Source organism: Cygnus atratus, chromosome 21 (genome assembly GCF_013377495.2).
Source record: "Cygnus atratus isolate AKBS03 ecotype Queensland, Australia chromosome 21, CAtr_DNAZoo_HiC_assembly, whole genome shotgun sequence".
Taxonomy (NCBI): Eukaryota; Metazoa; Chordata; class Aves; order Anseriformes; family Anatidae; genus Cygnus; species Cygnus atratus.
Window position 1 is genome coordinate 3,961,541 of NC_066382.1, and position 27,567 is coordinate 3,989,107.

Sequence of the window (27,567 nt, forward strand, 5' to 3'; positions counted from 1 at the left end):
GACCCCATCCCTCGCGTTTCCCCACGCAGCACCAAGGGTGTCCCATCCTGCAGAGCCCATTTTCCCCTAGCAAATGCAAATATTATTATTTTTTCCCTTTTTCCCTACCCTGATGCTCAAAGCGCCACCCCTAACAACTGTACCCGGGCCAGGTGAACTATGTCCAGCACAGTTCCAAGGAACAGGGATGAGTTGCTTTTGCAAAGCAAAGGTGGGAGAAGTTCCTATTTTCTTGAGCCAGCAATTTTCTTTCCATCTTTCAACCGACAAAGCCCAGAGCCCAGGGCCCAGGGCTGTCCCAAGCGGCACCTTGCCCTGCTTAGCCAGAAGCCCTCAATATCACTGCTTGCACCATCAGGAGGGTAGGAGAAACACCCAGATGAATTAAACACAGGGTATTCGGAAAAGCTTTTGGAGCAGAGCTTACCATAGGTCCTGTATTTCCCCTTCATGCACTTTTCCAGCCCTACTGACCTCGAAAAGCTGACAGTACAACACAAGGAATGGGTTTCCTCGGTGAAGGTGCCAGGCACCGATACGTCAACCCTTTACCTGGCCTTTCTTTTCCCACCAGCTCAATAATTACGTTGCGTGGTTGTGTGCTGCTAGGCTTCAGGTGTTGGACGAAAACCACCTCTCCTCGATGCCTCTAACACTTCACATTTCCACCATCTCAAGCAAAGGGACCGGTGGTGCTTCACGTGGCTGCGCACAGGGGGGAGAACAAGCGCGCATAAGCAAGCCATAAAGCTGTTAAAACGGCCACACTCCATCCCGTAAACATTTTTCTATTTATCTGCCCTTCATTACATGCACAATCTTATTATCTCTGCACATCCTCAAAGCGACAGCCGTCAGGGTCACCCTATAAAATATACATCGGCAATGTTACATTTAATGACTGGAGCGAGGAGAGAAATGAAGGATGGGAGGGGAGGAATACTGCAGGATGGTTTAAAGGGATCATCAGTTATATCTATGCATTTCCTGAGGTGATAATTGAATGACAGTGGCCGGAGGGAAATCCATTTTTGAGCTTAGGAAAAAGACTGTTAAGAAAAAATGCTTTTGTACTGGCAGCACGTAATGGCTGCCGGAGAGTGAAAAAGGTTCCTCCGACCACAGCGGTGCTGCTGGTTTATGGCTTCTGTGTGGGCTGAAAATTATCAGGCACAACGAGCTATTCAAAGCAACCCCAAAATACAGACAGACGTGGGTAATTTTATCTCAAACCAGACTGCTTTCTGTTGTGGTTCACGTGTCAACTTCCATTAATTCAAACCAAAGATCAATTTGCAAATGGGCGTACACGCGTGTAAAGTGACAGCCAAAATGAAGGGACAGCAGCAGTTTGAAATTCCTTAATTTTCTTTTAGCAAAGTATTATAAAAAATAACTGTAATACTCAGCCAAGAACTCAATCCTCCTGCATCTCAGAGAGGTATTCACGTGCTATTTTCGTGTCTTTTTTATTATAATTATTACATCATGACGATTGTACCAACAGAACCAAGCCATGCCATGATTTTTAGCTCTACTCCTTCTGGTGGTTGACTACTTCAGAGCGACTACCACAAATGTGTGTCTAAAAGCAAACCACTCCCAGCTAATTGTCCCCTCTGATCAATACCCTGCATTACTGCAACACCCCACTGGATGCCTCAGGCTCACCGGAGCACTGCTGCCACAGCCCAAGGGCCACCAGAAAATATTGGGTTTGGGCTGCTTGGAACAAGAAAGGTTTTCTCTCACTAGAATACAGGGGAGGGGCACTAAAACCCCACACCCTCGTTAGCTGAAGCAGACACGTGTTCCATAATCAAACAAATTCCTCTCGTGGTCAGCTGGATATTTACACTGAGGTAAGCTGGATGTCATTTTACTCATCTAAAAAGATGGCTCTAAATGGAGAAGTGCTTACATCTCGGTGCAAGTTCCTGGCTCGCCTCACCTGAGGAGCCCCTGGAGCCCAGGCCACATCCCAAGGAAGTTCCAGCTGCCTGCCAGTCCTCACCAGTTTGTCCATGAGCTTTTCAGGCTGAATGGGTGATGTTGCTCAGCACTTTCGGGGCACCCTGGATGGTCTGGAGAGTAAACTTCAGTCCCTGTGGGTTCCCTGCAGCTTCTCCGTACGAGTCAAGACGGGTGAGCCCGATGACTTCTTATGGTCCCCAAGGACTGGCCCCTTGGTCACAGCTGGTACCTCCAGGCCTCCTGTGCCTTCCCTGGGTTAATTCACAACTACCAGGCTTAGAAACCAGACTGCCTCTATTCCACACTCTGTGACCAGACTCCGACACCACTCAGGTGCGGTGCTTCCCCATGATGTAGACAGTTTTTCCCCTTATTTCTCTAGAGAACGTGTTTTTTGCCTCCAGGTAGAGATCACAGATCACTTGCACTGCCAGCCCCACTGCTCCCTTGGGCAGGCAGCGGTCACTGACAAGACATGAACCAGAAAAGCAAGGAAACAAAACCATCCAAAGCAAAAAAAAAAAAAAAAAAAAAGGGAATTCTGAACGTTTGGTGAGATTTTCCTGCTTTAATACTGCAAGAAGAGCTGAACGGTAAATAAAGCATGAGCCACTTGTGTTTCGAATGTCCCACTCCGTAATTCTGCTTTCATTTAAATACAGAAATAAGAACCAAAGGCCCACTTGGTTCTGAGGTTCCCCAGCAAGGCAACCCCGCCGCAGCAGCATGGTTTCAGAGGCTGATGTGTCTGCACGCTGACCTGCATTCCACATCTCCATGTAACAGATGTTTTAGGTTTCCCAAACACATCTGTGATGAATCACACAAGGCTTGGCTTGTCAAACGTGAGCGTTATCTCCACTGACATACAGCTTCCTCCCTTTGCAGCTCGTGACCCATAGGGGAGCTGCTGAGTTTGGACGGTTTATTGAAGTCGTATTTAAACCGACGGCACTCAGAAAATACCAAAAAATGACACAGGAGGCAACAAATTACACAAAATAATCCTGCCCGCTAATGAGGAAAGTGTATATGCAATCACCTGGGAACAGAAGAATGTGCCTGCCCTTTTTTCCTGCAGCTATCCTCACGACGGGCTAGTCCACGGTGAGAACTGCCAGAGCCCCGCTTCCAGGCTGCAGACAGCCCAAATCTGACCTCTTAATAAAAACCTCTGTTGCAGGATGCCCGACGCCTGACCAAGCCAGGCAGAGGAACACAGCCACCCCTTTTACACCTAGAAAGCATCAAATAAAGTAGCCCAGACCACCAAGCCTATCACCAAAAACTTTATCCCAGCACAGCGGTGTGAGACGGGCAGGTTCCTGCCCTCCTCTTCGGGCTGAGCCAGGACAAAAGTACCAAACTTCTTGCAAACAAAAGCTCTCTCAGACAGACATCCCTGTCGTTAAGCCGTGATTTTAAGCAGACTTGGTTTCTCTTGGATCTGATCCCTGAACAGCTGTTTTCCTTTTACTGCTCTCAAAGAACGTTTCTCTGAATCAGTAGATTTTCTAGATTAAGTGCGGAGGGCTGGGGGGTACTCCAAGCGTTTTCCTGTTTATCAGAGCGATATGTGAGGAGATGAATCTTGAGGCAGGACATCAAACACGCGCACACAAAAAGGGCTGCCACATAAGCAGCTTATCTCTCAGTTATTGTTGCTCCTTCCAGTCTCAAATTCTTTCTTTCAAGAAAAAAAAATCCTTAGCAAGCAAAACTTAACTAAAAGACAATGGTAAGAGCTGTAAAGCAATATTAAAAAGACCAATTCATTGCAGCTTACTATAATGCCTATGCAGCGAGCTCAACAGTGAAAGAAATTGCTAATTCCTAACAGTTCTGCTCTGCCCCGCTGTCTCCAGCGAGCATTAAGTCTTGCCGCTCCCTTGGAAAGTGAATTTGATCCCGACTTCACAACTAGGGATAAGAAAAAAGATCAAAACCCCAAAGCCATTAATTTGTGGTATGACTTAGGGCTCTGACTCATGCGGTCTTGCAAATCACGCTACAGTGAGTCCAGAGCTGAGATGTGGCTGCTGCTGCCAGTCCTGTCCTCCCTGCGCAGGGCCAGAGCCCACCCACACAACTCCACGGAGCGTGCCGGCCCAAAACCTCACTCCTTTCAGCTCAGTCGTGCTGAAACAGCGGGCTCCTTTTACGTTGCTGCCATCTCCGCTGCAGGGATGCTCTCCTCCGAGAGAACTGGGGGTGCAGGACAGAAAAGAATTACACTGGAACAAGTTAGTTGAGGCAATGATTTTCATCAACCCCCGAATTAACTGCCATCAGAACCAGGAATAAAAGCCAAGATTCCCACCACCAGGCAGGCTCATCTTCTGACGGCTGTTCCTCAGATTTCAGGTTCTGACCCCGTGGCTGCCACAGAGCAGCTGCAGCGTTGGAAGAGGCACCTTCACGCCGCTGGCTCTGCACAAGACATGTTCCAGAGAACTGCGGCTCCGCGCGCAGGTGGCCCCCTGGGAGATGGCGTGGCCCCAAAAATCCTCCGCTACGGCACTCGGGCTGCGCCAACACACCTCAGGAACCCCAAGAGGCCCTGATCAGGCATCCCAAACGCGCCGAGCGTTTCGCCATTTGTTCCCTGCTAATGTGTCTAACAGGCACAGCGTGGCGATGCTCGCCACTAGGCAGCGTGAGTGATCAGTTTAATTAGCGGCTTGTGTTCACACAGCAACCGAGGTGTCAGGAACCAGAGGAGAAGCACTTATAATTGAGAACTTCAAAAGAACAACAGCAACAAAGAGGTTATAACAATACCTGCCGGCCTCCTTCGAGAAAATGAAGCCTACTGGAATATATTGGTTCTTAAGCACACTCTAGAAGGATACTCGACTGGTAACTGGTAAGCTCTGGCCACGAAGTTTCCCAAATTGCTGGAATTTGATTTGTTGTAAGTTTATCAAAAGGCAAACTATACACTATACCGTTAAAAAAAAAAAACACCACCAACAAACAACACCCCCACACACTACAGAAGCATTCTACATTTCCAACAAGCGCTGGCACTTGGTACACGTACCCTTAATTACAAGGTGCCACACAAGAGGCTCCACTTAAAGGCATGTTAGCATTTCCATCATCAGTCTGAAAAGCATCACAGACAGAATTTAGAAACACCCGAAGAGAAGTACCAAGGTGGCAGCAGCAAGAACTGCTGTACTGAACCTGGTGGTAGCTGGGCTAGCTTGACAATTAGTTTCCCCCAGAAGAATGGAAGAACAGACTTCTCCCCCCAAAACGAAACCCATGGCTCTAGACACAGCATTCAAAGCAATGTCACCTCCTATGTGACTGAGCTGCATTGCATTCTGCATTTGGTTTATGCGCGTTGAGCATTGGGTTTATGACAGCCAAATATTACACTATAAAAAAATCCTTCAGGAAGAGAAGAGACCCAGCGACACAGCGCAGTGCCAAAAAAGCTGCTGGTGGATGTTGAGTGTGCTGACTCCACCGCACGTGCGAGCTGGACGAGGGGAAAGCCGAGCGGCTCCATGTTGGGGACACGTTCCCATCTCTCCTTCCAGCTGGGGACGATTTCCCTTTGTGAAGCAAGGCTGGTATTTAGCGGCGCTTGGGCTCGGGGCCAAGCTCAGCAAACGACCACATGTATTGCACAAGCTAACGCTTCCTGCAGACACCAAACACTTGCAACTTCTGCACAGGGTTTCCCTGCACGCTGCCCCTTCGCATGCAGCCCGCGGTGGGAAGGCCACGCTGCCATCACGTGGCAAAGCAGCCTGGCAACCCTCTGGCTCTTACCTTGTTCTTTTTTTCTTTCCCTGGCCTCTCTGGTGCTTACAAAGCCTCTCCTGCAGCCAAACTTTGGAACAATCTCTCAAAATCTTGAGTGCTTGATTTTCAACAGCACGGTTATGGGATAGGCTGAGATCTCCCATTTTACAGAAGTTGGGGAGAGCCCCAAAAGAGAAGGCGCACAGAAGGACGAGATGAAGTCAGTTCTCCCTTCACAGGGCTTGTCAAACCATCCTTCTGCTTTGCCTTTCGTCCCTCCCTGCAATCCCTCTTGCATCAGAAGGGGAGGGATGCCTGCCAGGGGCAGTGGCTGCACGACGAGGAGCCTGCAGGTCTCCTTGGCAGGGTCTGGGTGATGAGGGAACACAGATGAAGAGATGCTACCCAGCCTGTTTAAGTACCGCTGCTGTAACCCGCTGCTCCTGTCAACTCCTCAGCAGCGCAAGATCAAAGCGGCGTGTCAGAGGAAATCTCACTGGCATGGCACTCACAGAATTTACTTGCTGGGCAATGTTGACAGGTAGTATTTGCTAGGAAGGAGAAGCACAGCTCTGCTCGACACAGGGAACTCGTCTGGTCTGAGTGCTCTGGTGTCCAAAGGGAGTGAAGCAGCTGGGATAAAGCACCGATCTTACTCTCATAAAACCTGCTTTAACTTAGACTAATACTGATTTCCTAAGACAGAAAACTGAATTTCAGCCAAAGGACGCAAAGAAAAACATTTTACACGTGCCCACGTTAGACCTCCACGTTCTTCAGACCACCACGTCCGCAGCGTTTTATCTCCCAGCTTCAAAAAGAAATCTTTTAACAAGCTTCCTTCACCTGTAAGTGACAGTCAAAGAAAACAGTGAGGTGTGAGGGTTTTCCTGCTGCAGTAGGTAGCTGCTTTCGAGGGAGGTTACAAACAGGCTTCGCTGAGACGCACTCGGTCGCTTTGGTCTGGCAGGCACGAAGGAGAAGTACTTTCCAAAGCGATGTGTTAGAGGAAGGTTCTTGGTGGTTGACATCTCCGCAGCCTCTCTAAATGCAGAATCCCTGTGTTTTCCATATGAAATATTCAATAGTCTAAGAATGCTCTCAGCTTTATGTGCAATTAATTAGGAGCAAATCACAGCAGTGACAGCCATCTCAGCTCTTAAATGCATCTGCTGCTTCAAACAATTCATCACCTCAAGTTATTCGACGGCAACGTTATTACCTCCCAACAGCCTTTCTGTTCAGCTTAACTCTTCCCTACCTGTTTGTCCAGTTCTGGGGTTGGCAGCATCCTGCTCTACCAACTGCAACCAGGTTTGGGACAATTCTAACAGAAAACCACACACTTGAGGTGCGAGCTCCTTTCTGATTATGAGTGTGTTCAACCACCCAGCCAGCTGACACAAGTAGCGCAGCAATCTTGCAATAACTGAGATTTGAGACATCATCCAACTCTGGAAAAGACATCATGGAGACCACAAGCGCTGTTTTCTCAGTTAAAAACCACTTTACCATGCTGGATCTAATGACATACATTAAGAGCGTGTTTTGAGTTTCTCGAGCATCATTTTGTAAGTCATCCCTCATCACTCCAACTCTCATTTCTCCCCCACATTAAACTAATCACAATAACACCCCGAAGTCTTATTGTTTATTTTTGGTCCATCCTTGCAGGCACTGCTTGTAAAATAGCAGCATGATTTCTCCACCTATCTGTACGTTCCTATTGCCTAGGTGTCAGCTGAAGTCCCTGCCTGGGCTTCGGGCCGTTCCCGTAGGTGTGAGCCCAGCGAGGATTCCCCAGGACTCCACGCTGCTGCAGCTCGCTGCTACCAACAGCAGGACAAGAAGCGGTGTCTTCAGGTGTGAATAAAACAAAAGCAGCAAATTAAGACAAATACAGATGTTGTTTTCGTGCAAATGGTGCTAACGATAAAAACGAGAGAAAATACAGAAAACGAAGCACTGTAAAAACGGAATCACTTACTGGATTTTTCTGTGGCGGTTTCACAGCAGTGCTATTAGCATCTCTTTAAAACATTTCATGAATCTTTCATGCACAAACACACACAAGAGGCCCAACGAACACCTGACATTTAACTCAGGCGTGTAAGGATTTTTACATTGCTTATTTTATACCATGTAAAAATAACAGCAAGCGCTCAGCGTCCGAGAACGCCAAGCTGTAAGCAGCAGGTGACCGCTACACGCTCATGTCTCCAGAGCAGGCGAGGGGCTCAGCAGCAGTAAGATTTGCAATTCTTCCAGCCCTCCAGTTCAAATTCGACCTGCAGCACTGGCGACAGTAACCAAACACCCGGCAGCATTCCCAAGAAGCCAACAAGCATCTTGAGGGATCAGAATATTTGAAGGAGTCTGAGTCTACTCCCCACCCTTTGGCACGCAGGACGCACAAAACACTGTGAGAGAAAAATAACCAGAGATTGATCTGGACTTTGTGTGAGCTCTGAGCTGCTTCAGGTTCCCCTCTCTGCAGGGCGATGAGGGGCAGCAACACAGCAAAGCTCCAGCCTCCTGTGAAAGGGGTGACTGCGACCTAGACTTGGAGCTAGAGAAGTCCTAAAGCAGAAAAAATAAATGAGCAGGAGCAAAGAAACACCCTCTGCCAATTCCATGCTCCCGAAAAGCCCAGGCAAGCAAACAAATATCCACATTTGAAGACACAAATAACCAATTAATCCTGTTAATTGCCTGTCCAGAGCTCCTTATGAAATTGCACACCCACAGCAGGCCACGGTGGGAACCACTGACCATCCCTTTCAGGAGCTTTCGTTTCCACCCAGCACCACGTATTTATTTATACGCCGTGCCAGCTAAGAGGTCCTCTGACAGAGGATGAGGAGGCAGGAACGAATTATGCTCAGCATTTGTTCAGCCAGCACCAGGGCAAACATCTGCTGCAAGGCTGCGGTGGAAATGTTTCTATCAGCTCAGCCATCTTGTCTGGGAAATTACAAACCCTGGAGGGATGTTTGCTATTAAAGTTTCAGCCGCTCGCAAAGCAGCCTTCTGACTGATGCAAGTGACACAGAATAATGCTGCTGGTATGAATATAATGCAGCACTTCAACTGGCCTCCTCCAGCATTTCTATTTCACAAGGACCCACACAACAATTTCCAGCTGGCGTGGCCTGAAAGTATGCACTGCACAGGGTCTGATAAACACACTGTTTTTGTTTTCCATTTCGTGTGCTTCAGAAAGGCACCATTAACCTGTGAAAACTGAAAAACAAACAAACAAAAATCCCTTCCTAAATAACCCTCCTAAATAATTTTTCTGTGCAGGGTGGAGAGAGCTTGGAAGACCTCACTTATTGTTCAATACAGAGAAACTTCTCAGAAAGGGAACACTTCTCTGTTTGGCACTACTGGATAAACACACTAACCTGGTGCTCTGCACTCAAAGGAAGTTTTCAAGACTTTGCCACAGCCCAACACATCTGCCCATGCACATCAGTAATCCATCTTTTGCCCTCTCTATTATCACAATAGCTTTTTTACGTTTTAATAGCATGCCAAGCTTTTCAAGGACTGCTCACTTCACCAGGTAATACCCTTAAGCAAATTGTTATCTTCAATAGCAACACCACAAATAAGGATCTGAACCAAGGCAGGTTTGCCTATAAAGAGATAGAAAGAGAAGGAGAATCACAGCACAGGACTCTCGGGGCACAAGCCAGAGCAAACCCAACTGCCGCGTAACCCCGAGATAATTGCCTCCATACTTTTAGCATTAAAAGCAGCGCCCTTCCGGATAAAAGGAACTGGGCTGCCCGTAGCGCATTAGGGTATTTAGGGTATAAACTCCAAGAGGCTGACATTAGCTGTGAATTACCTTTGAAAACGACCTTTCAGGAGCAGCAGTGCTGTTGCAAGGCTGCGAGACCCTTTGTGTTTGGAACCTCCGCCCGAACGTCCGCTTGTAGTTTCACGAGGCTCAGGCGATGGATTTGGAGCGATGGGCTTTTCATGCATTTTGACTGTTGTTATAATTTTGTTTTGTGGGAGTTTTGATTTTGCTTGTTGTTGTTTAAAACCACCAAAGCAGCTTTCTCGCACTGCTCTTGTTCTTTCCAATCAACCCTTCGTAGCCTCCCAGGGCGAGGGAACCGGAGAACACACCGATAATGTACCGGCCACGTCCAAGTACAGTCACTTTATCCTGGAACGAGGTTAATGCTTTCTAATAAAATCACACTGTTGCTGTACAAGCGTGCTAGCCAATTTTCCTATGTGGACAAGCTGAGAGTGAGACCACACTGCTTAAAAGCACAATTCATTGCAATTTTAATGCTGCAAAGAGACAACCATGCATATCACTGCTTTCCAGTGGAGAATGGACATGCACTGGTACGAGCAGTGCCAAAAATTAGGAGTAACATGAAACACAGACCTCTCCCCCAACCCCAAGTCATTAACTGGATGGTAGTGTTGTATCCTAGGAGATGGGCTTGTTAACATTAATTCAGTTTTCGAAGGGTAAGCAACTGTATTATCAGATACTTGAGCCCCACCAGCTCTAACTATCCCACGTGGCAGCCAGTGCTGCTGGTCTAGGGAGGAAAAAGTGAGAGAGCTTGGAAACCAAGTGACCTGACCTTCTTGTCTTCTTCTTAAGTTAGTGTAACAAGACACAGCAACAGAAAGAGCCAGGAGGCTTTCAGTAGCATAGTTAGCCTTGGACTCCTGAGTAGCCAAGAGGGAGGAAGCTTTATTACAGTATTTCTGGACCATGTTGATCAGTAATACGTCCATTTATACGGTCATTTTGTGTGACTCTTACCTGCGAGGACTCAGCAAACAAGAGGGCAGCCGCAGGAGGGACAACATCCAGGCTGCTGCCTGAACTAGGACATCCTCCGGGTACTGTGCTTATGGATGTCTGCGTATTTTCATTTACCATGAGAGAAGACAGCCAACACAACAAAGAATTGTATCTAGCAATGCAGAAAAATATCAATCTCCTTTCTGGCTTTAGATGGAGGCGCTAGCTTCAAAAAAAAAAAAAGTTATTTTCTGTACAGGCACAGAGACTTCTGAGGATATTTGAATTATTGAATAGATTAAATGTGGGAAAAGGCTAAAGCATTGCAAGATCCAGCCTAAGTTACTCGTTATGATCGATGTTACAGTCCCACCTGTTCTATACCCATTGCTCTGGAAATTAAAAACAAAAAAACCAGCAGCAAAGCCTAACAAACCCACAATTAACGTCCTTACAGTCACTCCGAGCAGATTACCTTGAGTGCAGGAACACCCATACGGAGAGCTCGACTAGGCACAAATTCCCACAGCAAACTTTCAAATTCAGATTTCCAAAAAGTATCTGAGGGCTTGGTCGTGTAACACCAAATTCAACCAATGGCTTCTTACACTGGCTGTGTGTATTCACGTGGGTTATTTTCTTCCCCAAAAGCACTAAAGGCCTTCATTTGCATTCCCTCTGCAGAAGAAAGCTGCTGCTGGCCCAACAGACACCCTCCCTTCCCAGCAGAGCTGCGAGGCAGCGAGCAGCAGGACAGGTTTTCCATGACTCACGTTTCCCTAACTCATCACACGCATGCTACCGCGCAGCAGTCTCCTAACTGAAACCACTCCAATTGTCAAATACGCGAACAAAGCCTTTTCTGTGGTTCCCCAGCCGCTTCTCAGCGGGGTTCGCTCACTCACTAGGCTCAGAGAAACCTGCGCCACCCGCGGGGACCCAGGGCAGGTGCACAGCCCGCAAGGACCCTGCACCGAGCTGCTCTCCTTCAGAAGGCCTGGGCAGAGAAGGACGAGCTTCCTACAAAAGAGCTTTTAAGGATTTAATTAAGGGATGGGTGTGCGTTGGTTCTGTTTGTAAAAGATGTGGGTACCTGCAACTGATTTTCTCGGTGTCTGCGTCGCAGAGGGCGCGCACCCCGTGGCTAACGGATCCCATGTGGAGCTGGGCAGCAGAGCTGCCAGGAACCCTGCAGCCTTCGAGCAGGCAACGTCAGCTTTAATTACGGCAGAGATGAGGCAAAATAAGGCAGAGGCAAGAAAGCCTTGGCAGCATCTAACTTAACTTTCCCGCTGCCCTTCAACAAGAACTCTTCTAATGAGACAAAATGCAAAGCCCCACTATGAACTGCAGATGAAAGCGACCTTGGGGAGTGAGGGAGAGGAGGAATAAAAGCAGATGGGGGCTCTCGGGATGGTCGGTACCTCGGAAGCCAGCTGAACTCAGCCCCATCCTTCCACTTGCTGACCTGGACAGGTCTCACGGCAGTGCCAGAGCAAAGCACACCCACCAACAGCCGTCTATCCAGCCACCAGCTTCCTGCTCACTGTTTTTCCCCTGCACAGCTCCATCTGTAAAGACCCTGACAGATGTTCATCCAATTACAGGAGCTACCTCTTCTCATTAGCCTTGCTTTTGCCAACGGAGTGCTACAGCTACAGGGAAGTTGCAAAGGCTGGAGGGTGATGAGCAGGCTGTTTGGGAGGGAGGTTACACAATGGGCTCTTTTCAGCGAGGGAGAAAAGACGATGTGTTCCTGGAGAGACAATGAAGCAAGAATACCCAAAAATCAGCAGTCCAAAGAACTTCTTACTCCTAAGATAAGAAGTCCCAGCTAGCCTGGTTTTTCCTCCTGTTTTAACGTGACCTTTATGGAACGACGAAGCAGGACTGAGCAGTACGCCAGAAAGGCTGTTTATCTACAGCCTGCAGGATCCCAGCCACGTCTTCAGCTGCGAGGTGACAACTAGAGAAATCAAACACGACGTGAAGCCCAAAGTTTGAAAAGTTCCCTATCTCTTCTATGTAAGTTGACTTGAAAAGGTTAAAGCTGTGCTTCAGTAACTCAAAAGAACAAAAAGTTAACGCTGGCTTGGCAAAGACGGAAATATATAAATATATGAGAAGTATTCAGTGGGAGTTTACGTAAATTTGTTGCACACTATTTAATTGCTGGAGCAATGAAAACTTGTACAAGCACAATTTCTAAATGTCAGCATGGTGGTTTTTTTTTGAAGAGCGATGACTCAAGATTGTGTAAACACGGGATAAGCACTAGGAAAGAGTAAATGGAGGAGGAGGGAAAATGGTAGGGCAATTTTCACTTAAATGCTTAACAACCCCGTTCATTTGTCTTCGGCAGCACTATCGATACGCTCCAAGGAAAAACATTCAGAAGTCACCGTGGGGCAAGTGGGGTCGTTCATAATGACCATGACCAGCAGCTTATAATAATCTCCATCTCCCTACAGTAGATACACAACTATTAAATAAAACTTGCCAAAATTAAACGCATTTTTCCCAAATATATTTTGGACAGCTACAGGTTAAAACTCTCTGGTTGTTCAAACCTAACCAAGACTTCAGCTTCTTCCTTTTCATCCTTTAGCTGAAAACCATTTGTAGCATTTCTGAAAGGCTTACAAGTGTAAGAAACATACAGATTTCTCAGAAACAAAAACATTACTAACCTTACAAGAATATAAATAATGGAAGGACAGAGAGGAGACCTGTGTGCCCACGGTGAGCAGACAAGTTCTTTTTAGAAGCTCTTATGCTCACAACAAAAGACTGTTCTAAAGCCAGGCAACAAAAATCCATCACATCAAATAGCACAGAATAAGAACATGAGCTGGAATTGTTAAATCAATACAACTTTAACACAGCATTGAAGGTGGAAGGCCTTTGTCCATGTCACTTCATCATAACAAGGTGAAAGTCCAGATACGCAACCCACAGAGTTATTCTACCTGCTGGATCTGATGCAACAGTGGGGACTGGGATGAATGCGCTTTTCCACATGCTCTTTGAGCATCCAGAGCATGCACGGTTTATGGCTCATTTTTAATCACACCTGAACCTGCAAATTATTAAATTCTGCAGAACAAAACCAGGGTCAAAACCAAGAGACTCACTTTTGCAAATTACGTTCTTCCAGTATCTAAGACATTATACACTGCAACTTTTCTGCTCTAGGATGGCAAAAGGAAACCTAAGCAGAAAGCCTAGTCCTCGCTGACATCCAGGTTGCAGAGAAGTCAAGCTCCAGTGAAATACAACGATCGAATGCAAAGGATGCTGCACAGGCAAGAAAGCTGCACCCCAAGCAAGAGCACAATCTCTGATGGGGTAATGATGCTTACAGGACGCACCCTCTCCTCCAGAGGCAACACACGCTGTGCATTTGGGGCTTTCAAAATTAATAAGCGCGCATTTACAATGGCAAAACCTCCCTCTCCTTATCTTGGGCTGCTCAATTGAGAAGCATCACCCCCGAGTATCAAAACTATTGGTGGGCAAAACCTGTAACAAGACAGGCCAACATTAAGGTACAAAGACAATCACAAAGAAAGCAATGCACTAAAATAAGCACAAGTTCGTCTTGCATTAAAGCACTGGCAGGGCTGGGAGTGATTCCAGAATGCAAGATTTAATTGTTGTTGGTGTATGGAATATCTGCACTGTATTTTCTCCTCGAGTGCCCCACAGTCCTCACCAGGTTGTTCCCAGCTCCCTGTGCTACGTGGTCCAGCTGCAGTGACTCCAAGATCACGATAGCCAAGCATGCCCTGGCTTAGGAAAGCCAAGCAACGCAGTTAGCCCCGCACATTTTCTGAATTCATTATCAACACTAAAGGCCTAAAAGAGACTTCAGGGAAGAAAAAGGAATGTACGAAAAGCAGCAGCGGTAGGGCTGCAGGAACAAGAAAAAGAAAAGGGTTGGTTTTACAGTTTAATGGGTTTTCTGTTTTGTGTTTGGCGGTTTGTATTTTTGGGGGTTGGCATGATGTATTTCTGCAGTTCCCTCCTACGGGCAATTCAGGTAATGAAAGATTCAGGCTTTGGCAAGGATCGCTTTCTGAGCCATAAAGAAAAAGAAAAGAAAAAAAAGAACCGTAATTAAGCTTACCGGAAACAAAGCTAATCAAACTCGAACAGTAACAAAGAGCAACACAAACACATTGACTGTATCACATCTTTCTCGCTGGCCAAAAGCCCAGAGTTTTCATTCCCCCCCGAATTTCACAATAGCGCTAACAAGCCCCAGCCCGGGGCGCCCAGCTCCTCTACAGACTAGGTTTGTGTGAGGTCAGCTTTTCAGAAGGTCAAAAACGCAGCATGTGGAAAGTGTTAAGACTTTTATGTAGTAGAGGAGGTTCTTAAAACTACTACTGTTCGACTCAGAAATCTTGGAGCTTCACAGATCATTAGAGGTTTCTGAACCACAGAGAGAAGGGCAGAGTTAGCAAAATAAATCAGGAGTTCCTGTGGGACGTGCTAGTGCTTACACAACAAGAGGCACCAGGCACAAAGCAGGCTCAAGAATTAAACAACAGGGAGGACTTCTCAAATTGCATGAGGAACGAGCTGGTTTCTAACCTGGAATGCACTCTCCCTTTCTTTAAGGGCTAGGATCTAGAGACATCGTACGAAATAATTCAGCCTGTGTCAGGCAAATTCGGAGGCAGGGAAAAAGGCGCACAGAGAGGATGTCTGGGGGAGGGAGGAGAGGACTGAGACAAACTGTTCCATCCAGCGAGAGCGATGCGGCTCGTCACGGCAGCCCGAGTACTTCTCAGCACCTCCTGAACGGCAGATTTCTCTTACTGCTGCACAGGAATTTGGGAGCGTAAAAGAAACAGCATTCCCTGCCAATTTTCGATTTTTCGGGTGACCAGAACCAGTAAGGACTTCCCAACCGTCAGTACCGTCAGCATGTTCGATTTCGTCATTAATCTCAGGGCACTTGGTCCATTTCTGAAGACCCCAAGTTCTTAAACCCCGTGATTACATGGGAACCCCCTCGCCCACTTACATCTCCTGCAAGTTTCTAACTTCATGTTTGCGAAGAAAAGAGGAATTGAAAACTTTCATCTCGACAGATACAACCCAGAAGGAACTCCCTCCGACATTCTAAGATTTTTTAACATACGGGATGTAAAAAGAAAAAGGCTTTCTGTGGAAGCCGCTTTGGCTACTCGATGTCTGATGGCACACCGTGGCTGGGGTCAGATTTGCAGCCCTCCTCCCACCCTGCAGACCGAGCTGACCACCTGGCAGAACACACTGCTTCCCTCAGGGACACGCTGCCGGGACAAAACCAGGTGTTTACCTAAAAGAATAACACCATCACCCCTAAGAACCAGTAGTGGTCTGGGGGCCTGATAAGCATTTTTCTTTCAGAAATATGAAGGGGAAATGGCAATACATGGGATTTCAGCTTCTGATGTTAAGTGACCTGTTATCGTCCCAGACCGCCTTAGTCTCCCCTGCACCACAGCCCCTTGAAACAAAAGCCACTATACTTAACTCCCTGTTCTCAGTTTATTCTACAATCTGTATAATTCCAGGGAGTTTTCCTTGGCAAGGAAAAAAACAAAAACCCCAGCAATCCAGCAATCAAGCACTGCTTCTTTTTTACAGCTGGCTTGAAACAAAACTGACAAAATGAGTGCATCTGTCTGCCCAAGTTATTGTTGTCTTGCTCTCAGTACAGTTATAGCAGCATATTACAGGATATTTACGACTGAATAATGTATTTGGGGGCTGATTTTACGCCAAGAGAACACCAGATACATACAGTTCTTACAGTGCCATCTGGGGCAGGAAGCAACGATTAAGGCCGATGATCTGTTGTATAAGGGGAAAGCGAATTTCATGCCCAGCGGGACAGGCAACACCTGATGGCTTCTTCTGGTGCAATTGTTTGCCCCCAGAGGTTTGCGTGTGCTGTGTTGAGCCAAGCATCCTGGTCCACAACTTTCTGGGTGCCCACGTTAAGGAACCGCCAGCGGCGTTGCACCACCAGCAGCTCCACATTGCCTCGACTCCCCTGTAAGCACGAACCTCACAGCAGGTCAAAACTACTCACATTTGCTTACTTCTTGAGCTGGAACATTCAAAGAAAACTGCTGCAATACCTTTTGAAACGGTAATCTGTCCCTCAGATGGTGAACACACACTTGAGACAACACCTGGGTAGCTCTTCCAAAAACCCTGAGCTAGGTGGGTGTCACCCCGTTATGTCAGCTACAATCTGATTTCTGCTCCCTTGTTCATCAATGGCATATTAGGAATTAAACTTTGTTATCCCTAACTAGGATAAGAAGGCAATGAGGGTGACAAGGAGGAAAAACTCAAGTTGCAAGACAGAGAGCTTGTTCCTCAAACATAAGCAAGGCACCACTCTGGCAAAAATTGTCCTCGAGCAGTCTGCACTGGCCTCCAGCAGAAAATAAGGATAAAATTTGGTCCAAATACGCAAATACACAAACCCCAATTTCACAAAGGCCATATACTTTTAAGTTTAAACACGCAAGTTGAACTAGCTGTAAAAACTGCTTGGGTTTCATTGCAGTTTGTCAACAAACCAGACCTGAGTAATTACCATAAAACTTACCGTTTTTCAACCCAACTCCACATCTTCCGTTACTGGAAGCCCCTTCTAAAAATTCCTGCGTCTGCTCCATACAGGATTTTTTTTTTACAAGTTAGCTTAGATAAGACAAAGGGCCTACCCAGCACCAGGCAGATATCATCTGCAGCACCAATACAATGCTATTCCAACTTGAGGCCCACATTGTGTTCTCCCCTTCAGGGCTTTTTTTCCCCCCAAAAAATGGACAATATCATCTTAGAATACCACATTAATGCTTAAAAATCTAACTTGCCATAAAACAAAGCCACTGAGCCATCTACATCTTCCAGTGACTAAATCAAGTACTTATAGGACACAATTTGTTCAACACCACTTTTATACCAATAATACAGTATAAATATAAATGGTATAAATAGTATTAAGGACATCAGGGCATATTTTCCTGCTTTGCCACAGATGTGTTCTGTTTCCCTGAGCAGGTCACTAGGTTGGCTTCTGCCTCAGCTCTTCACCTGCAAAAACCCAACAGCGCTGCCTTTTAGGTGCAAGACTAAAGATCCTGAGATCCTTAGGTGTCACTTGGGGGTATATAAAGCTAGCACCCCAAGAGGATACTTCTAGAATCTTTCTCTACCAAGCCATTTCAAAAATCAGACACTGGGCAGGATTATACAAATCTCTTCCTGTAGTTACCCAAATTTTGTAACACTAACACTGTTCTAGGACAGGATGTTCCACAAATATCACTGTTGTTTCAAATGACTTGTCTATTTTTGCCCTTCTGACAGCCATCTCGAAGTTTTAGTATCTTCAGTCACTACCTGGATGGGAAACAAACAAGAGTTTGTTTGGTGCACAGCATCCGTGGAAAAGAATCTTGCCAGGATGAAAGACTCCATCCTGAAAATAAACAGTACAATTTCTCAAACAGATACCTATTTTATGTATCTGAGATTCACAGGACCTTAGGATTGATGTCTGCAGATTTGATGCAATCTGACAACTGCTGAAAAAGAAGAAAAACCAACACCTTTCCTCGCAGGGAAAGAAAAATGCAGAATAAAAAGTACACGGTTGTTGATGAACAGAAACAGCATCGATAAAAAAAAAAAAGAGAATTCACAGTAAGAAAATAAACAAAACAATAAAATGCCTTACTTTGGTGAATTATAAACAGAAGGTAAGGAAAATGTGGTGTAACAGGATTACAAAGAGTCACGGAAGCATTGTTCTCTCTCACTTGTGGAGAGAAAGACTCGGACAATATTGTATCAATTTCCCAACTAATCTTGGTTTAGATCTTCAAATACATACTTTTCCCTACAAAGCAGAAATTGTCCTTTTTGGCTCTCTGACAGAACACAATGCAATTGCTTAATGGCCTTCTTTTGCTTGCAACAATATTTTACCTCCACCTACCTCTAAACCTTCAGAGAAAAATAAACAATGGGTTTCAATCTTGTAAAGTAAAATAAAAAAAAAAACAGAGTGAAAACAGAGTTGATTTATTATCCATACTAAATGCAATTCTAGAGTCCAGTTGGCACAGTGAATGCACCTTCTATTTTTATGCTCTTCACCTACAAAGGTTTCTTAGTGAGAAACACAAATAAGCAGCTCAGTTTCTGAGCTGATGACGCTGTAAATTACCTTCACAGCACAAAAGTAAAACGCAATAGAAAATGAAGAAAGCGAGCTTAAGAGATTTAAACCAAAAAAAAAACAAAGCACAGCAGGTACTTTCTATCTCTGGCTTTCCTTGCTGTGAAATTGAGAGCCACAGAGGTATGCAAAAGGGTTTGGGGGCTTTGGAAGATGGAACCCCAGTCCGTGATCGGTGGCCCTGGGTGAGCAGGCAGCAGTCGATGTAAGAAGGCAGCTCACAGTGCAAGGGTTTAGAGAGAAGCAAGATACTCCAGGATATGCTATGTTTAAAGAAGAAACTTGTGAGGAGGAAAGAAAAGGGACAGCAACATGTAAACCACGGGGTAGGAACCACCGCCTGCCCAAAGCACGCAGCTGGCAGCTCTACTCACCTCCGAGACCGAGATCAGCTCTGGAGATGAAGACAACACGGTGTACACCCAAGGTAAACCGCAACTTCACGTCTCTTTAGGACCTTTAGAAACCTTCAGTTTTATTATCCAATAAAATGATGACATTTGCAATAGGTTTAACAGTTAAACTTACAGAAACGAGCCGAATCGCACTGAGCACACACCCCCAGCGCCCCTCAGATGGTCTGGTCATTGTGAACAGCTTTAGGCTCGGCGCCACTTAAATCTAGGAATACCTCCATCTGAGCTCAGCTTCTCAGAAAATCAGCTTTTTCAGCATTTCATAAAATTCTCTGGCTTGCTTATTCTGCTCCTGGTGAGAAGCATGAACTGGATTACTGTATGCCTCCTCGGTACCCTGCTTTATCTTAAAGCCAAACATTCCCGTTTAGAGTCCCCCCCTCAATCAGCTCAGCTAGTCACTCATAAAAAAAAAAAGGGCAAAAAAATAAAAATGGCAACATGTTCCCTACAGAAGTTTGTTATGCAAACGACCCGATGGTTTCACTTAGACAGGAAAAGCAACCAACCGATGCCCCGGCCTGCTTTCAGAGCTGGCTGAGGCCCAGTAGGATATCTGCTGTGACTAAAGAAAAAAAATGTCCTAGGCTATCGTTCTTAAAATGTGAAGCCCATTCCCTGTTTTACCAAGAACAAAACCCTCCGAGTGTAACAGCCATGCGATGGAAGCACTAGCAGCAGCGAGCAGAGCTGAAATGAAAAGAAGCAGTGGCTGTTTATGTTGGCAGTCACTTCAAACCCTAATGGAAAATTTCAGCTCTGCCTGCATCGAGGCTACAGCAAGTTATTAAGGAAAAAAGTTCAGCTTTCAAACAGAAAAGGCTTGCGTAGCTCGTCCCTTTCTGAACGCTCCTGCAGCAAAGACAAGTCAGGAAATAATAGGGCTGGACCACGCAGTGTATTAATATGCTCTCATTAGGGAAATACACCATCAAACAAAACCTAGTTCTTCTGGGAAGGGAGAGCAGCGATAACGCCCGGGCTGCAGCCACAATCCAATTCAGCTACTGGTAAAAGTAAGTTACACCACTATGTGTAAATATTAAAAAGTCAATGTAGGGCTAACTAATCACTTTCTACTAAGGGACCTAAAGATATTCACCTAATTATCCCCCTCTTTATCAAAGGAAAGCTGCGATTTGAGCAATTATGCTGCCGGAGAATGGTTGCCACCCGCGTGCCCCGGGGCATTTTGCACTAGCGCTGCCGGGCTGTTTGCTGACCCGACCAGCACAGCACAGAGCCGCGATGGTCGGAGGACAAACACCTTGCCAGGCTCCACATATGGCAACCGCCGTGACCTTTCAGCCACCGCACATTTGTGCTATATTTAAGAGCTACTCAGGAAGCCAATATTGTGTATTATGTAACACAAGATTAAGCATTAATGAGGCAAGAATAAAATTGTTTATCTAAACTCCAATCTAAAATTAAACAGAAGTTTATGCTGAAAGCTCACATTGCACTCGTGTTGTCTCCTAACATTAACAGAGGACAGCTTATTTAGTCTCAGGGATAAATCCCAAACAGCATTCAGTTGGGCAGGAAGATTTTTACTACCATAACAGAGAATATTTTTCCTAAAGAAGAAATCGGTGCACGTTTAGTCTGTAGGCACATGAGAAAGCACCCTGCAGGTATTTTGATCTAAGGGAGGCAAGTTGATATTCATTACTTTTATTTACACTGTGTTTTAAAGCTAAATACGGAAGCATCCACCCAGAGGTAAGACCTTCAGATCACACTCTGCTGTCTCTTGCCAAGCAGCCAAACCAAAAATCATACACAGCAGAGATGCCTATGTGCTTAACAGAGAAATTCAAAACAAAATTAGACCAAAGCCTGCAAGTCTCCACAAAGGTTCACTGTTCTGTTTTTAGACTTCTCCCTCAGCAAGCAGCTCCACAAGGCTCACCAGGGGAAGAGACAAGCAGACAATTAGACCACAGCCACAATCCCTGTACCATAAACTCCTCTGATGAATGCAGGAGGAGTCATTCGAGAACCTCAAAGCATTCAGGGAGGTGTCAGCCCCACTTTTAAAAACAGGCAGAAGAGGTAATAAGTACTTGGGCCTAGTCCCATGGAAGATATTTCCAAAGCCTGAATTCAACTGCAGCAAATGTGGTGGCCAGTGACTAACACGTGTTATTACGCTTAAGCCTAAGCAGACCTACCAGCAGGAAATTCACATACGTCCCCTCCGCTCCTAGTGGCCAACATGTTGGAGTTCTGCTGGTCAGACAACACATTTAATACAAAGAGGGCTGTGGGAGCTCCAGTGGCAGAAGACCCAGCTCTGAATGCGAGCAAGCTGACACCGTGATGTGGTGTCCTCCTCCTGGACCTGTGTTTCTATTTACCTTCTGCACATCACTGACATATAGCTAAGCTATTTACAAGAACACAGAAAATCATGCCCTGATCTTGTAGGCATTTAAGTCCATTTATCACGTGCCCATCAGTGCTGGTACTTTTGAAACTCTCCAATTCAAGTAGCTCAGCGTAATCACCTGAAGAATTCGGAGTGGGAATCATTAACGCTTTGAGAATCCTGTATATCACCAAGTTTTAGCAAATTAACCCAAAACAGGAAGAAAAAAGCACTGACAAAGCCAAATCAGATAATTACGAAACCTTGCTGCTAGCTGTTTATCTTGCATCTCACAACACAGGAATTTAAATGGAAGTTATTCACGAAAACTGGTCATGTCACAAAGATGTCTCTAAAAGTTCGCCTCTAAAAGTTCATGGCTTACCATAGGGAAGAATCCAAAATGTAAGCATGACCCAAAGGACACAAGAGTACTTCCCAAACTGGGCGACAAGAGAGAGCTACTCAAGAGGAAGAGGAAAGGAAGGACACGAGAGAACGGAGGGACAGATACATACAGTTGAGCGGAAACCCATGGAAGTTTCAGAAGCTTTATTTAAGCCCATCTACATGGAGGCAATTTTTCTCCAGAGCATCACACGGTTAACGCTGATCCAGCCTTAAAGCCACTGGCTTTCCTTAATCAACCTCAGCACTCCCATTTCAGCAGGGGGCATGCTCAGATAAGAGCTGGTTTAGTTCCCGTGTCTCTTGCTCATAAAAGCCTGAAGAGAAAGAATGCTACAGCTATTTACGCTCGTGCCCACTGGGAACCTCTCTTAGACATAATTGCTTTGAAATAAACTGGATGAGGGAAGACCTAAACAAAAATACTGCTTTGATATGAAGTCAATATTTTCTTTCATAAAGATCTTTTCTGGCTGGTTATTCATTCAGAAGTAACTACGTTAAAAACGTTGAAAAAAACGTGTTACATTAGTTAAAACATTCACTGAGGAGCACAGGGGTTTCTTAACAGCTCACATGAACTGCGGAGAGAGAAAAAAAGCAAAGGCACAACTCAAATAGGGCATTTCTTAACGTGCTTGTGAAAACTTCCTACAGTATGGCTCAATTCTCACCTCTCCATGGCCACTGTACACCTTCCAATATTATAAAAGAAAGTGTCACATAAACCTCTAATTTCTGACTTCCTTTACAGTAGCATCAGCTCGATTTAATATAAAATAGGCCTAGTCTTCACAGTAATTTGGTATTTCTATTGTATTACTTATCTTCCACCGCTGCAATGTTCCAACTGCAGGGCTTAAGGAGGCATTAGGAGTTCTTTCCCGGAGAAAGCAGCCTAAGTATCTAGAAAAGGCATGCATTATACAAAAAGCAAGAAAATAAGGAGATTTAACTTTAAGTGGGTTTTCCAGAGAAGAAAAAAGCCTGCCTCCCCTCGCCACAGACTTCAGCGACTGGTTAGGTAAACTCCTAATAAATAAGAAGTGTGTAGGCTGTACTGACCTATAACCTGGTTTCCATTTAGGGCACGTCACTTCAAGAATGTCCCTGTCTCATTTTCAAGCAGCTTTTGCAGGACTTGGGAGTTGCTGTAGTTCCCTCGTGTGCCTATAAAGGCTTTTAGAGTTCTACCTCATGTTAATATGGTGGCTAAACAGGAAAATAAGGCCTGTTTTCTAGCATTTCTGGAATTGCTAGGGGGTTACTTCACATCGCAATAGAAGAATGACAAGCAAAGTCTCTGAAATTATTCTAGTGACCTAAAAATACACAAATTAATTCCAGAACCTTGTAATTTGCAATATTCCTCATACCACTCTAAGAAGGAAAAGCAAAACTGGATAGTCAGATACTATTTACTACAGCCTTTATCCTGTGGGTCTTACTACAGCAAAACTGCTGCAAATTTTGTCTGAAAACAGAGTGGAATTAAAAGAGAGCAGAAGGGAGACCTGTGGGCAAAAATAGGAAACAGAGATTAAACAATCTGTTGTCGGTCAAAGGTTACTTGTAGATCAGTTACCACTAGAGGCTAAAACAGCCTGCTCAAAACCACGAACACACGGCTTCCAGTTGCTCAAACTTAGTAGTTAGTCTTCCCGACAGTAAAAATTTAGACCTAATGAAACAAAAATCTAACACTTGCACAATAATAGCCTGTATCAAATTTCACACCACTTGCAAACCTTTTACAGAGCCTTCGGCCTGATATCCAAACGCAAACAGCAGAAGTCAAGTAGCAGAAAAAGGGTCAGGCACATGCCCCCAGCTCTCAGGTCTTTAGTTTTTCTTTTCTCCTGCAAACTCTTTTTCTCTAGCACAAAGAGACATGTTTTATTTAAAGCTGTATTTCATACTCACTGTAATTCAAACTTTAAAAGAGTACTTTTGCCGCTTGGTAACTTCACTATCACCAGAATGCATTCTAAAGTAAACACAAATTTGTCCTAAATCCATTGCTAGGAGTTGCTCTAAAGCAGAGAGGAAAGGGCTGCTGAAGCTGACTATGTGCTGCTAGGAGCACATTATTTCAGCATTCCTTCTAAGCTGCCATCTTTCCAGCACTGGGCCTTCATGCCTCAAAATCCAACTAAATACCAAAGCAAGGTCTACCTACACTTGCTCGGTAACTAAGTTTTCCTGTCGTTCTCAGTGCAATCGGTGAACAGAGATGCTGGCTGAGGCACCCCAGGAATCGCTTCACCCTCCCCTTCCTATTTGACTCACACACTTATTAGCTATTTACTGATGAAAGACTGATATCACACGGTCACGTCACAAGAACATCTCAGAAGGGGAGAAAGGAAACATCTTACAGTACGCAGGTTTTACACGTTGTAAAATATTTTCACAGCAGTGCTCCTCCTTTTATCCAAGTTCCACACAAACAAACAAAAAGTCTAAACAACCTCTTCTTGGTTATGCTTTAAATAAATATTTTCAGAACCATTAATGCAAGCACACTGAAAATGCTAAAAAACAGTTACTCTGCCTCACTTTTCATGGGGTTATCCCCCTTCTAAATTCAGAACAAACAGGAATGCTGCTTTCTAAAACCGTCCTCCCAGCAGTTAAATGACACCTGCAGAATGGAAACCGAAGCTTCTAGAGAGGCTCGGCAATTAGGACTAATGGAAAACTAACTAGATTCCCAAGGCTTCCCAACCCTTCTTTCCTTTGAAGAAGTCAACCACTCCTCCCTGCCCGCCCTCCTCCTAAGCACTTGCCAGGGTTTTTAACAGAATTTGACAGTTAGGCAGCCTGATGAAGTTCAGATCGATTCAGAAACTGAAGTTCCACCTCTGCTGTCCGCACGCTTCAGGAAGCGAAGAGTTAAAAACGCCACCACGGATGGTGCAGGTCGGAGAGCAGCGGCACACACCTCCTCCTTCTTCCACGTTCAATTAGATTCTGTTTTGTTTTCGGCTTTCTTTAATTACCCGCTGCCATTCGAGCCCAACTTGGTGACATAAATGTATTATCCCATCGCAATGTCAGAATTTAGAATTTGATTTAGCCCCCCAGAAATACACTTCATCCAACCTTAATGACTTGGTCCAGCAACGACGCCGATTTTATGTAACAGCTTTCACGCTAAGACCTAAAAACCGCACTAAAAATTACAGCCACCTTTTCCAGCTGTACGTTTTCTCTTGCATTAATCCGAAAGGGATCAAATTCGGGGTGAAAAGGAAACAGCTCTGCAAGATCAAACACTGAAGCAGCAGGAGAAAAAGCAAATTACATAAAGTCCGAATGTACTCACAGTCTCCTTATTCGGAAGCAACTCCTTTCGGATCCTGAAGAAGTTCTTGCCGTACTGCCTCAACCCCTTAATAAAACGTTTCTGCGATAAAAGATAACAAAAATAGCATGTCAGCAGAGAGGAAAACAAAAAGATCTCGGTAATCAGCACAACTGCCAAACTGTTCAGAGCGCAAGGACTGCCGATGGAAGGAAACGTACACGTACGCAGCGACGGAGCAGGCAGAAAAGGCTTCGAAAAGCCCCCGAAAAAGAGAAAAAAAATCAAGCCAGATCCCTTCCTATGTCAAACTTCCAGCGTTTGAAGCTTTAGAAGAAGAAAGTCAGTACCGCAGCCGCTCCTTCTCCGCGACGGCCGCAATCTTCTGCCGCGCGTCCCTCAGCGCTGCTGCCCGACCGGGAGGAAGGCGGCGGAGGGGAGGAGGAGGAGGAGGAAGAGGAGGATGAGGAGGAGGAGGCTCCGCAGGAGGTGCCGGGGGGCTCAACACCTTCCCCCCGGCTTCGCCCTTCCTGACGCCCGCTCCCGGAGAAGCTCTCCCCGGCGGCTCGGCCGCTTCCCTCCGCCGGCTCCGCAGCCGCTGAGGTGGGCCGGGAGGCTCTGCGGGGAAGCTCCGGGGTCCTCCCGGGACTCGACCCCGGCTCCGGGGGCCGCTGGCAGCGGGGAGAAGGGCGGCGGGAGCCGGGCGGAGCGGCGCGGATCAGCCGCCGGGAGCTGAGGCGAGCCGGGGGCCGGGCGGGAGGCGGCGGCCGCCCAGCGTGTGATGGCGGCGGGGCTGGGCGCCGCGGGCGCGCCGCAAAAGGCGGCCTGGATCGCCCCACACGCACACAACCCCACAAAACACAACCCCACAAAACCCCCCCGGAGCCCCCGGCTGCCCCCCGCGGCTGTCCCCCCCTTCCCGGCACGGCGGCGGGGAGACGAAGGCCCGAGCCCCCAGGGCACGAACCGAGCGCTGCCTGTGAGGGAAGGGGAGCAGGGCACGAAGGAGAGGAGCAGCAGCAGCTCCCCCAGTACAAATGCACGCAGCAGGCTGGCTTAATGCCTTCTGGGCTAGGTCTTCTTGCAAACACCGACGTGGAGGGAGGTGGGCAAGGGTTAGGGGCTTCCACACTGTGTGGTGGCCAGGGAATTTGAGGAAGGGCAATCAGTTTTCTGCTACACCAGCACTCTGCATGCCCCACAAGTGCTCACCACAACATCGAGCCTCCGGCAGATCACTGGGCATACCTGCTCCCACCCGAGGGGATCTTTCATAGAATCATAGAACCATTGCCTCACCTCACCCCGAGGGTTCCCATGGAGACAGCTGGGGGCCCAGGGACATGAACAAACACCCCCTGGTCCATGCTTTGAGATCTCAACCCTATGGGGTTCAAACCTACACCCACTCCCCCTAAATCAGGGTACCCAGCACACAGGAGTCGACAGGAGTTGAGTTCAGCACCTGGGGCACTTGGGATCCCACAGCCGGCCCCTTGGATTAACGGCATGGTCCCAGCCCTGCACACCCAAAGATCACCAGATACCAAGCTGCCCACAGCCTGTGCGCTGATTCGCATGCATACCTCTGGCTGTTTACCATGTGAATGGCGAGGAATTTTCATTACACCGAGGCGGGGGGACACCATGTACACACCTTTGCCACCTTGTGTTTCTGGGCTAGAAAAGACAGCAGTGGCACCATCCTCCTTCAGCCAGCCCCGGCATCCCGAAAGAGCAGTACCATTCCTGTCTACAGCTTATGGCAAAGAATGAAAACCAACTACACGCAGGAGGATTTAAGAGCAGCCAATCCAAAGGGAGCTTGGACTGTTCACACCACTGCCTCCTGGGCGCTATCAGCAGTACGGCACTTCTGTGGCATCAGCTAACAGCATATGGGAGAACTTGACATGAAATGCTGGGGGGGGAAGGAGGAGAAATCAGAGCTGTGACACTCCAGCCATGGGTGAAAGGCACGGGGAACAGGAGAGTACAACGTGGTCCCCATAAAGAGGAAAGGCCTGGTTTCCTATTCCTCATTTTACCTAACACTACGGTGTACCTGAATTCTCAGGGGAGAAGTCTATTTATCTTCTTCAGAAGGTTTCTAACCAAACTCTTACATTTGCTTCATGTTCTTATTCAACTATTAAAAACTAAAGCAAACAAAACCAACCAAACAAACCAACCAGCTATGACAAACTGTTTTCCATTTGACTCAGGAGACGTCAAAAATCCCTACCGGGAACATCAGCCTAGCAGAGCCTGTCTGAGGGAGCC

The 27,567-nt window shown here is 46.4% G+C and overlaps 1 protein-coding gene across 5 annotated transcripts in view; it reads right to left on the reverse strand.

Annotated features, from left to right (window-relative positions):
* The window catches only part of RERE (arginine-glutamic acid dipeptide repeats), a 232,765-nt gene that overhangs the window by 24,902 nt on the left and 180,296 nt on the right, over positions 1–27,567 (reverse strand). For 4 of the 5 annotated variants that reach the window (XM_035557534.2, XM_035557535.2, XM_050714887.1 and 1 more), the window contains one exon: positions 25,306–25,386. In XM_035557534.2, coding sequence (XP_035413427.1) covers positions 25,306–25,386 — 81 coding nt within the window. Of the gene's footprint in view, positions 1–25,305; positions 25,387–25,634; positions 26,029–27,567 lie in introns of those variants that run through there. The other variant, XM_035557536.2, reaches the window with a different exon arrangement.